Source organism: Olea europaea, chromosome 2 (assembly GCF_002742605.1).
Source record: "Olea europaea var. sylvestris chromosome 2, O_europaea_v1, whole genome shotgun sequence".
Lineage (NCBI taxonomy): Eukaryota > Viridiplantae > Streptophyta > Magnoliopsida > Lamiales > Oleaceae > Olea > Olea europaea.
Genome location: NC_036238.1, coordinates 13,875,589 through 13,888,838, shown reverse-complemented (window position 1 = coordinate 13,888,838; position 13,250 = coordinate 13,875,589). Strand labels below are relative to the sequence as shown.

Below are 13,250 nucleotides of genomic sequence, written 5' to 3'. Positions count from 1 at the left end.
CATCTTCTATTTCTCCTCTCTAATGACGGTGTACTATGTAATGAAACTGTTTTCCTTTCAATTGATATAGTACAAAGTGAAAGCTACGTGAATCATGCACAAGACCCAAAACCTGCTTTGTTTTTCAGCAATCCAAATTTTTCCATTAGTGCACAGTCCGAAATATGCCGATCAATGGTAAGTTCATGCTCCACATTAAAATTCTTTTATTTTAATTGGAAGCAATTTTTATCAAGTACGAGAGAAGGCTTAGTTGAAGTAATTTGGAACTGATTTTTATTCATATCATCCCACTATAGATGTAGATTCCATGTGCTCATTCTGATACCTACATAAGGGGCCGTTTGAGCCCCATTATTTGTAGATTATAATGAGATGAATAGTATTTTTTTTTTAAAAATGAGTGGTTGAAAAGTTTTTGATTTACGTGTAATATTATTTTATTGGAGATTGTGTGGTTAAAAGTAGGAGAGAGAAAATTTTAATTTAATGTAATGAGAAATAATGGGGCTCAAACAGGGTGGGTTATTTACTGCATACAGACTTCATACTCTGGTAAGTCATTCTCACAATTCGAATGTTTGAAATGTTAACTTATGTCATTTTTTTTGTACGTGTAATATTCCTACAGCCTTCTTTCGCTGCATTAGGAATGCTATTGAGCATCCGCGATATTTTGCTCGTGGTCTTATTCTATATTCTTAGACTTTGTGCTGCATGTGGTTTCCTAATCGTCCTTTTTGATTTATTATAAATCCTCAACTTGCCTAAAAGGAAATTGAAATATGCCACTTCGCTAAATGATCTTCGGTCTGTTGGTCATGGAAAATTAGAGGGCTTATGTGGCTTTTGATTTTCATCTCTTTAAAGTGATCTATTTTGTCTACACATTTAGTTATTTCCTATAACTAAACAATAAATATCCCCTGTTTATTTATTTCAATTAATACTTTTTTAAAATTGTTGTTGACTTGAAATTTCTTCTTCAGGTTCTACCACATATGATGGGGGCATCTTGTGCTCGGGTCCCACTACCCATTAATCTGTCTGAGGATGGTCCTATGTATGTCAATGCAAAACACTATCATGGAATACTCAAGAGGAGAAAGACATGTTCAAAGCTTGAGGCTCAAAACAAGCTCGTCAAAACTAGGAAAGTGAGTAGTTGTGAGTCTCACCTCGATTATTTGTTTGGATATATATACTTACATTTAAAAGTTACTTTTTCTGACACGGAAATATCAAATGGTAGCAAGGTATTCAAAGCGCTTTAAGATTGTTTTGATTTCTCCCTTTTGTTGGGGTTCAATTTGTTTTTATGTGTACATTTTTTAAACTTCAATTGATAAAATGAGAAATAGATAATTCTCTACTTGAAAGATGGTATGGGGTGATGTTGCGGAAGCTCTCTCCAAGGATCTTCAATTTGATGTTTTTCGAGCTCAATCCAACGTACATTTTTCTACCAACAATCAATCCAACCGGCTCCAAACCACAACCAATATAATTTACCTCGTTTACTATTCAATCTTATCCATGTAGGACAAGAAAATGTGATGATTTGTGGCCACTAGGAGAAGACACCACAAAGGTAGGCTATGAAGGAACCACCAATTACACAAAGTAAACAAGCATTTTAGACACTTTTAAGGGGTGTTTTTCACACACCAAAGGGGGCAACTGGGATTGTCCTATTTTTCTTACAAAACCACACAAATCATACATGAAAGTGGTTAGGGTTATTGCCTTATATGTAGTCTAGGATTAGGCTTTAAGTTGGACTTCTAATGGACTTAAACGAGCCAAGATTCAAGTCATTCAAGAGGGAATACAATTGGGCCAGTTGAAGCTAATGGACTTGGTTATTGGACTTATTTCATTCATCGGCATATGCCCATGAAATAATTAACCCACGTTGACATTATAGCACGAGGTTTATTGAGTATCAAAAACCCAACAAATCTCCAGCTTGATACCCAATAAATTTGTAAGCAATCAAAACACTCAGTTAGCACTTGTATAATCAAGGTAGCTAATAAAATTAGATCACAAACCTTAGCTCGTATTTTCAACCTGAAACACAAACCATACTTGCTCTATGTACTCACTGAGGCTAAGGTCAAGAACACCTAAGTAGAAACAAATATTTAACAGTAACAATCAAGAGCAAATACATATGCGATGATGATATATTATAGGATAACACATATAGATCCTTTCAGAAACTCGTTCACATAGAATAATCAAACACACGGCCAACACATATATAATAAATGCATAAATGACCCTACGAAAAGATCTTACTACACTTATCCTATCTCATTCCGTGTTGCTCACACCTCAAGAACACATATCTCCTCTCATTGCCTACCATGCTCACCAGATTGATCACTCATGTCTAAGTGGTAGGTCACAATGGATCCTAAGTCTACAGGATAATCCTCTATCTCCATATCACTTCTCCCAAACTACGTGGATAATAGGTCTCCACCTAACAAAAGTGATAGAAGTGCCTCCCTCACACACTTCACTTGATTAGAGTCTCTTTACAGATAAATGATTCTAGAAATTTAGTTACATCTCCACTCGTGATCCAAATGTCGCACTCTACGTCCCCGATACAAACTACAATATATCCCTAGGCATCTATAATCCACATCACCAAAAGATATCAAACACACTGCAGATGTATCCTAACCTACTATGGATGCAAGCAATTACACCAAGTAATCATATTGTCTCAAATTTATGCAAATGTACATATTAAACACATTGAAATGCAGCATATCATCATGCAACAAATTAGGCAAACACACACATGCAGAAAGGATCACATACATATGCACATGTAGTAACTAGGTTTACTCTCAATAAACCTCACTAGGATCGTCACTCTATCCTAAAGCCAAATTCCTCGCCTTTTATCTTACACTTCAGCTTATTCTTCTTCTTGGGACAGTCCCTAATAAAGTGTCCAGACTTACCACAACTGTAACACTGTTTACCACTAGACTTGTCTCATCCCTTGCCCGTCTTACTACCCTCATCATTCAAGTCATTACTCGAATCACTACTGTCTTGAGTTCTACCTAAATGTATTTGCTTAAATTTCATCATACTCCTCATCATATGTAACTCGTCACTCCTCTTATCCTCTTTTTCAGCCTTAATCTCTATCTTCTTAATCCTAAGTGAGTCTATGATAATCTCGAGTGTTAAGGTGTCCCTATCGTACTTAATTACATTCTTAACTTTCCTATATGAATCAGACATGGAATTAAGCAAGGTAATAGCCTTATATATTTCAAATACCTTTTTATCACAATTAACGATATCTTCAACTAACTTGTTAAAGATATCAAATTGTCATCAAAATCATTTGAAGGGTCCACTTTAAAGCTAAAAAATCGTTCAAGCAAGTACAGCTTATTAGGAGTGGATTTAAGCAAATATAAGTCCTCCAACTTTTTCCAAAGTTCTTTTGTAGAATTAAATTTTCCTACTTTTCTCAAAACAGTATTAGGCAAGTGTAAAATAATTGAAGTGTGTGCAAGTTTACATACTCTTCGTTTTGTGCTTTCGTTAAGTATGCAGAAAATTTACAATCTATGATTTTTGAAACTTTTTGTTGGACCAAAATACCCTTCATCTTTTATTGCCAAATTGAAAAATCTCATTTCCCATTAAAAATTTTAACTTCAAAGTGTGAAGACATTTTGAGAAAAAGCAGAACAACCAAATGCACAGATAGATCACACAAAGTAATTCTAAAGCCACAATATACACCGTTCTAGATTCACAGGGTTTCGTAAGATTCACGATTTTAGATTAAGGGAATGCTCGAATGGGTCAAGTCCAAGTGTTCTAGTGGGATAATTAATGTAAACACGAAGGTATATAAACAAAAGTTTGAATTCTCACGCAATGCAGTAAATTAAGGCCCCGTTTGGAAGCGATTTTGAGAATTGATTTTTTGATCGTTAGAAGAAAAGTGGGGGCCATTTGTGAGAGATGAAATCAAACTTTACGGTTGGAATAGTGAAATAATGTCAAAAAATCAATTTTTTGAGGTGAAAAATTACTCTCAAACACCCTTTAAACACAGTAACAATTATTAACTTGCAATTAAATCCAACACTTCAAATATGACAAATATCTCCTAAATTCTAGCACAAGTAATGTTATACTTTCACGGTAACCACAAACCTAGAGTCACCCCCACACGATGATGCCCCAATGTTGAAATTTAAACTGAGATAAGCCAATATACCAGAGCGGACCGAACTGAGTTCATAAATCATGAGACACGCGAATTTATCACTTTAGGACCACTACTATTTGTCCTAAAGTCTCTGTAAACAGCAGCAACAAACAAATCGCGATCGAGTCCCGAATGTCCGAAAAACAACTCTGTCCAGATTCTACTGCACACCCTAAAAAAGAGAACTTTCAACACAAAAAATGTTAGAAACATCATTAAGAACAAATTGCCTGTAGAGACCGTCTTGAGATTCGCACACACACGCTGGATGTCTGGCGCCGCCACCATCACCACCTGTACGTCACACCAGTGGTCTTTGTTTCCAAAAACTCCTTTTGGATTGGTTAGAAAACACGAAAACAAGTTCGGATTTTGGGTAGTTTTTTGAACAGCTTCTTCGAACTGTTTCTACTTCGTTCCACCTGGTCTCCTGGACTTTTTTGCTATATTTTATGAGCCAAAACCACCACCTTGAAGCTCTGATACAAAATGTTGCAGAAGCTCTCTCCAAGGACCTTCAATTCGATACTTTTCGAGCTCAACCCCTACCTTTCTCTACCAACAATCAATCCAACCGACTTCAAACCATAACCAATATAATTCACCTCGATTGCTATTCAATCTTACCCACGTATGACCAAAAAAGGTGATGATTTGTGGCCACAAAGGCTAGGAAAAGACCCCACAAAGGTAAGATATGAAGGAACTACCAATTACACGAACTAAACAAGCGTTTTGGACACTTCTGGGGCTATTTTTCACACACCAAAGGGGGCAACCGAGATTCTCCTATTTTTCTCACGAAACCACACAAACCATACATGAAAGTGGCTAGGGTTAAGTGGCTAGGGTTATTGTCTTATGTGTAGTCTAGAGTTAGGCCTTAAATTGAACCTCTAAGAGACTTAAACGGCCTAAGATTCAAGCCGTCCGAGAGGGAATACAATTGGGTTGAGTGGAGCTCATGGACTTAGTTGCTGGACTTATTTCATTAATAGACCTATGTCTATGAAATAACTAATCCACGTTAACATCATGACTTGGGATTTATTGGGTATCAAAAACCCAACAAGTGAGACGAAAAATAGTCCCAAGGGAAAAAATATAAGTCAGGTATTACAAATGCATCAAATCAATTTCCAGATATTAAGTTTTCAAAAGGCAAAAGTCAGGTGTTAATTTTATTTTTAATTTTAAACAATAATATTATCAAATTAAATTAATTTACCCACACCTATCCCACCTATCCTTGCACACCAGTCATCGGCATCCACGTGCTGATAACTTCTTCAGCAACGAACATGATCGTCGCCACCTCAAATCCCATACCTAACCTACCTACCCTCGCACACCAGTTGTCGACATCCATCCGTCAATTACTTCTTCAACGACAAACATGAGCATCTTTGGCTCAGAAAGTAGAGATAGACAGAAAAATATAATGATCGTTGGAGAACATCGACTTGTGTAACTTACAGAATACTTATAGAAGTAAAAAACTTCGATTCTCATTGTCAAGATTTGGTTAAATGAATTTGCGACCGGTTAAGATAACTGAGGTTAGAGAAATCAATGGCATGTAATCAAATCTCTTGAATTTGTGACATTTGACCTATGCACTTTAACATAGATGTCTGTGACCTGATCCAACGGTCTGTGGCCAAATCTCTTGAATCTGTGACATGTGGCCTGAAGTAATGATCTGTGACCAGATCTCTTGTATCGTGACTATGAACTGTGCACTTGGCAAGTGACCTATGATTTGATTCAATGGCTTGTGAACAAACCTCTTTGGTTCGTGACCAAATCTTTTGAATCTGTGACCTAGGACCTATGCACTTTGAGATGTATTCTGTTACATGTGACTGTGATATGGTCCAATGTTCTGTAACCAAACCTCTTGAATCGATCTGTGACCTATGTACTTTGACATGTGACCCATACATTTTGATAGATCACATATTTAAGAGATTTTGGTCACAGAAACTCAATCAATTGTGACATATACACTGCCACCATCACCACCTGTAGACATTGATCCATCACCAACATTCCACTATAGCTATCACTGCAACACTCCACCCCAACCACCAATATTGTACTACCACCACAACCACTAACAACGCAACAACCAAGTAAGTCACCAACGCCAAAACCATCTAAAAATCCATTACAAACACCAACTTCCGGTTACCATGGCCACAGAAATCCACCACCAATAAATTCCCCTCTTCAACCTATACAAACCCATTACAAACATCAATCCAAACAACCAAATCGAACTAAAATCTGGCCTCAAGATAACAAGTAACTCATAGCCTCCATCCAGATTCTTGCCACTCCGAAAACACCCATGGTCCAGGACCACCACCAGCCAATTCTACCTACCAAGGTGACCGATTTCATGGTCTTGATTCATCAAAACCACTCCCACACGTCGATGACCAGAATAAAAAATTTCACAGTCGCAAACAGTTTTTGCAAAAACAGGCAATCAGTCCATTGATGGACTAAATGCATTACAAATGATGAATTCTACCCAACAATATCCAATTGAGGTCCATAATACTGTGGGTAATCCATCAATTGAACCAATTAACCAGCCAATTTATCCAATTTTCGGGATATATTTCCTTTCGAGCATTTAGACTTTCTCTCAACCAATTGACTACTCTACCGTGCTTCAATACAACAAATTTGTTGGGAAAAACCAATGGAAGTCCAAGAGATGGCACCAAAAGTATGGGTGTAGAGAAATGTCGTCGGATTAAATTAGGGTAGAGAGTGAGAGTGAGAGACGAGCAGAGTAATATTAATTTGATTAAAACCTGATTTATGCTCAATTATATTTTATACCTTATTTTAGAATTGATATCTTTGAATTCTAGTTGTGGTGTAATTTCCTCTAGTCCCAATTTATTTCTGGTTCGAGGTTGGAGGGTTTTTATGGGTCATTTTTTATATTTTGTCCTTTAAGCAACAAATTTAAAGATTGTCGGGAAGGGATAGCTATATAACTCAAACGATGAACTGCATAAGCAAGGGAGAGATTTTCGTAGGCTAGTGATTGAATAAAGAATATAATTATATCTTCAGATTATCATTTGAAGTTCAAAATTTTAGATTACTGAGAGTAATATACTTGGCCCATAGAAATAGTTAATAAACTATAATTCATATAATAAACTATAATTCATACCAGAGTAAAATGACTTATTTTTTATCTAACTTTTTAATGTGTCGATATGAATATATTTTCTTACTGCTACTCTACATACCTACATCCTTATCTTGCTTTTAAGTTGTCACTGACTTACCAACACTAATGCATTATAATTTTTTTAATCAAATGTAACCTTTAAAGTTGAAATTATCGTTCTTGCATTTGATTATGTAGCCCTATCTGCTCAAGTCTTGGCATCTTCATGCACTAAATAGAGTTAGAGGTTTTGGTGGTCGTTTTCTCAGCAAGAAGCAGCATCAGCAATCTGACTCTGCATATCTCTCGAGCTCCCAGGACTCACTTCATTTCAATCAGATGGGAGATACGCTAAATTGTGATGCACATGCGATTCAAACTAACAAGCATGATGTTCCCACTACAACCAGCACTGAAGTTTCAAGAATTGCCTGCGATGATGTCATTTTTCCACTAGCAGAAAGAAGGTTCCCGTCCCGCTTGGCTATTTCTATGCAAGGTAGTAGTACCCTTGTATACAGTGGATTTAGGCATTATGCTTCCATTGTCCAATGAGCAGTTGGAACTTGCATGACTGCAACTGGCTTGGCAATTCATCGTTGGCTTATCAGTGAAATATGACGAGGATGAGCAGTTGGCGTTAGAATAATAATTAGTTACAGTAATGTTCAGAACAACAAAATGCAGAAATATAAGACTTATCGTCCGATCGAGTCTCGTGATAGCACGATATTCTAAAGTGAAATTGCTCATCGATAATTGCCGTGACCTCCGTGTATAATAACTCCCAGGATACAATGATTGTAAACCACTTGTGCAGTAATCACGAATGATTTTTCTAGAACTCTCAATTGTACTCCAGAATGTATGTAAAAAAACTCGAGTATAAAAAATTCAGAATATGAAAATGAAGGATTGATACAAGAGGATTTTTTTTATTTTCTTTTTTGTGTGTATTTTTCTCAAAACAAGATATGAGTTTATATAGGCAGGATGGAAGTAATAGTCTCCACCATGATCAAAAATTATTTCAGAATTTTAATGACTGAGCAGTGGGCATTTTAATGACTGTTAGTGGGTTGTTACAAAACAAACAGTTAGAAAATACTGGCTAGTTTTACCCATTAAATAATAATAATAAAATCATTTATTTTAGTCAAGGAAGCCCAAGGCCCAATCAAGACATTTTAATATCTACGTGGGGAGTGACTCGAACCCCTGACGTCTCTCACACAAATGTCACATTTCCCACCACTATGACACTTTATCTAATTTGATTATTTCTTTCACATTTTATATTTATACCATAAATATATAACAATCCCCCACATAAAAAAAAAATAAGATAAATGAAAATATTACTCTGGAGTACGGTAGAAATCATGCAGGCTTAAGTGTCTATCGACTTGAACCTTGACTTTGTATATTCTATCAAGCTTACTAACTGTAGAGTGAACTATATCTTGAACTCTACAATTGGATGAGTTCTGCAAGAAGGAAGAGTGAGACACCGCACTGTTAGGAAGACACCAAAATTATAGTTGCAAATTGAGACAATAAAACACACACATGATTTTTAGAACAGTCATTGAGTTCTCGCGATTGTGTTCATTTCAGCCGTGAACTTTCCCAGTTTCTTTGAGTGCTCTAGAGAATTCGCCTCAATTCTCATAGGAAGTGCCCCCACTTTCACACTCAAATAGGTGCTACTATCAAGGGTGCACTGTATCTAAACACCCCACTGAATATCAGCTATAGTAAGCATTAAGAGCATTAGCTCATCCTCTAATCAACACAGTTGGTACTACGCATCATAGAAAGGGATTTGGAATAAATCCAATGTAGTACCCCCACAGACCACTCCAATAACTTTGTTGTCCCATTGAACCTTGACCATGGGATCTCCAATTGTAAGGTTGGGTCTCCATTAGAGGTGATCTAATAAATAATAGGCTTTAGCCCCATCCCCTTCGATGTTTGTTGAATTAGTTCTCTAGCCAATCCTTTGGTTAATGGGTCAGCAATGTTATCACTTGACTTCACATAGTCAGTAGCTATAATCACATCCTTAAGCAGCTGACGCACAATATTGTGCCTCCTACGAATATGTCTAGACTTTCTATTGTAGGATGAATTTTGAGCTCTTGAGATAGCTGCTTCACTGTCACAATGTATTGAAATAGTTGGAAATGGTTTAGACCACAAAGGAACATCCATAAGAAAATTCCTTAACCATTCAACCTCCTCACCTGCCTTATCTAAAGCTATGAACTCAGATTCAATAGTAGATCTAGCAATGCAGGTTTGCTTAGTGGATTTTCAGGAGACAGCACCGCCTGCTAATGTAAATACATATCCACTTGTAGATTTACTTTCACTGGTATCGAAAATCCAATTAGCATCACAATATCCCTCAAGTATAGCAGGGAATCTGGTATAATGTATCCCCCGGTCTAGAGTGTATCTCAAATACCTCAAGACTCGAATGAGAGCATCCCAATGTTCATTGTTAGGATTACTAGTATACCTGCTAAGTCTACCGACAACATATGCTATATCAAGTATTGCACAGTTCATGAGATACATGAGACTGCCGATTACTTTAGCATACTCAAAAGCGGAAACACTAGGACCTGAATGTTTTCTCAAATGATGGCTTGCATCATAAGGTGTTTTAGCAGGAATACAGTTGTATTGATTAAACTTTTTAAGCATCTTTTCTACATAATGTGATTGGGTCAAAATAATTCCTTCAGAATGTTTTACTATTTTGATTCCTAGAATAACATCAGCAACACCCAAATCTTTCATTTCAAAGTGCTTGTTCAGAAACTGCTTAGTTTTATTAACCACATCTAAACTAGTTCACATAATCAGCATATCATCAACATATAAGCAAATTATCACACCACAATTATTTTCAAATTTGCTATATATGCATTTATCTGCTTCATTTATCACATAACCACTTGATGTCAAAACTATATCAAATTTTTCGTGCCATTGCTTAGGAGCTTGTTTAAGGCCATAAAGGGATTTTTTAAGTCTACATACTTTATCCTCAAGGCCTTCTACGACAAATCCTTCAGGCTGATCCATATAAATCTCCTCTTCTAAGTCTCCATTTAAAAATGCAGTCTTGACATCCATTTGATGTATAATAAGATCATACAGTGAGGCAATTGCAATTAACATCGTAATAGAGGTAATCCTAGTAACGGGTGAATAAGTATCAAAGAAGTCAACTCCTTCTTTTTGTTTATAACCTTTAACTACAAGTCTTGCTTTATACTTATCAATTGAACCATCAGGTTTAAGTTTTTTCTTAAACAATCATCTACACCTAAGTGTCTTACATCCTTGAGGTAAGTCCACTAACTCCCAAGTATTATTAGACATAATTGAATCATATTCACTATTTACAGCTTCCTTCCAAAATATAGAATCCGGTGAAAGCATAGATTCACCAAAAGTACTAGGATCATCCTCTACTAAATAAGTTATAAAGTCAGGACCGAAAGAAGTAGTGGTCCTAGGTCTTTTGCTTCTCCTAATTTCAGCTTCTTCTAATTCAAATGGCTCCTCTCTAACACTAGGAGGAATACTAAAAGAACTACTTGGTCCTTCAATCTTTTCTTTAAACGGAAATCTATTCTCAAAAAATTCAGCACCTCTAGTTTCAAATATTGTGTTTTTTTCAATCAAATTATTTTTAGAGTCAATAACTAAAAATCTGTAGGCATTACTATAAAAAGCATAGCCTATAAAAACACAATCAACAGTTTTGGGACCAAGTTTAGTTCTCTTACGTGTTGGAATAGAAGTTTTAGTTAAACACCCCCACACTTTAAGATATTTTTATGAAGGTGTTCTACCCTTCCACATTTCATAAGGAGGCTTATTATTTTTCTTACTAGAAATTCTGTTAAGAATATAACATGCAGTAAAAAGTGATTTCCCCCACATGTTAAAAGGTAATCCAAAAGAACTTAGCATTGATATGACCATATCCTTAAGGGTTCGATTTTTCCTTTCAGCTACACCATTAGATTGGGGAGAATAAGGTAGAGTAGTCTCATGAATAATACCATTCTCAACACAAAATCTATCAAAATCTCATGTATATTCTCCTCCCCTATCAGATCTTAAAACTTTAATAATTTTATCTAGCTGATTTTCTACTTCAGTTTTATAGGACATAAATTTTGAATAGCTTCCATCCTTGCTCTTAAGTAGATAAATATAACAATATCGAGAATAATCATCAATGAAAGTTAAGAAATATTTATTTTCACCACGAGTAACATATCATTTTAAGTCACATAAATCAGAATGTATCAAACTTAAAACCAAAGTAGTCCTATCGACGCGAGGAAATGGTTTTCTAGAATATTTAGATTCAACGCACGTTTCACATTTTGAATTTGGATAATTATCGATTTTGGGAATGTTTCCCAAAGTCATTAATTTTTTAATGGAAGTTTTATTAACGTGTCCAAATCTAGCATGCCACAAATCATAAGAATCCAACAAGTAAATGAAAGAGCTAGATGCTTTATTGTTAATCACAGAGACATTGAGTTTAAACAGACTCTCATCTGCATACCCTTTCCCAACAAAGGAACCACCCTTAGACAGTACAATTTGACCACTTTCAAATACAATCTTAAAATCCTTTTTGACTAAGATAGATCCAGACACTAGATTTTTCCTAATATCAGGTACATAAAGAACATTCTTCAAATTAAGGATATTTTCAGAAGTAAATCTAAGCGTCACAGTTCCTTTCCCCTCGATTTTGGAGGAGGAAGCATTCCTCATGAACAGACATTCTCCATCACTAGCGGGACTGAATGAAGAAAATGCACCTCTCGTGCAACAAATATGCTTGGTGGCTCCAGAATCTACCCACCAGTCTGTTATGTTGCTTACTAGATTCACTTCTGTCGCCATAGCAGAGAAATTCCCATCCTCTACCACATGTGCTTGATGCTTCACAGCTTTTCCTTTCCTATTTCTGCAATCCTTTGCAAGGTGACCTGGTTTACCACAAACAGAACAGTCACCAAAAATTTTATTCTTAAACTGGGGTGTAGACCGATTGTTCTTTCCTACAAATTGATTTCCCTTATTTCTGCCTTTAAAATTCTGACCCCTTGTAAAATTTCGAATTGGTTTCTTACTGCCAGAACTTCCTTCAATAAGATTAGCCTTGGTATCAAAGTATGGCCTTTCTTTACGTTCTGTCATTCTATTGTCCTCCTCAATTCTAATCCTAATAATCAGATCCTCTAAGGACATTTCTTTTCTCTTATGCTTCAAACTATTTTTATACTCTTTCAAAGAAGGTGGCAATTTTTCAATTATAGCCCTCACAGATTTTATATCCTTCAGCAATAATTTCGTGAATTATAATATGCAATTCTTCAACTTGACTAACCACAGTTCTAACATCATTCATTTTAAAATCTAAAAACTTTCCCACAACAAATTTCTTGATTCTAGCATTTTCTGTAGCATATTTATTTTCTAATGAATTCCATAAATCTTTTGCAGATTTAAACGAGTAGTAAACATCATATAGATCTAACGTCAAAGAATTCAGAATATAATTCCTGTACATATAATCCTTATGTTCGCAATTAACTAAATCATCTATTTCCCTATCAGTAGGATTATCAGCAATTGCAAAAATGAGTTTATCTGATTCAATAGCATCAACGACTTTAAGTGTTATCAAATAAAATCACAGTTTCATTTGCCATCTCTTAAAATTCTTTCCATCAAACA

General features: G+C 35.8%; 1 protein-coding gene across 1 annotated transcript; it reads left to right on the top strand.

Annotated features, from left to right (window-relative positions):
* The first annotated feature begins 504 nt into the window (after positions 1-504).
* LOC111372706 (nuclear transcription factor Y subunit A-3-like) lies at positions 505-8,015 on the top strand. Its single transcript, XM_022995097.1, has 3 exons — positions 505-555; positions 990-1,157; positions 7,659-8,015. The coding sequence occupies exons 1-3, from the start codon at positions 505-507 to the stop codon at positions 8,013-8,015; spliced, it is 576 nt and encodes a 191-aa protein (XP_022850865.1).
* The last annotated feature ends 5,235 nt before the right edge of the window (positions 8,016-13,250 follow it).

Bases quoted from the DNA above. Each gene is read 5' to 3' on its own strand.
- LOC111372706 (XM_022995097.1), top strand. From the start codon at position 505: ATGGGGCTCAAACAGGGTGGGTTATTTACTGCATACAGACTTCATACT. The intron at 556-989 runs GTAAGTCATTCT...TTTCTTCTTCAG, and splicing joins CATACAGACTTCATACTCTG to GTTCTACCACATATGATGGG. The intron at 1,158-7,658 runs GTGAGTAGTTGT...TTGATTATGTAG, and splicing joins AGCTCGTCAAAACTAGGAAA to CCCTATCTGCTCAAGTCTTG.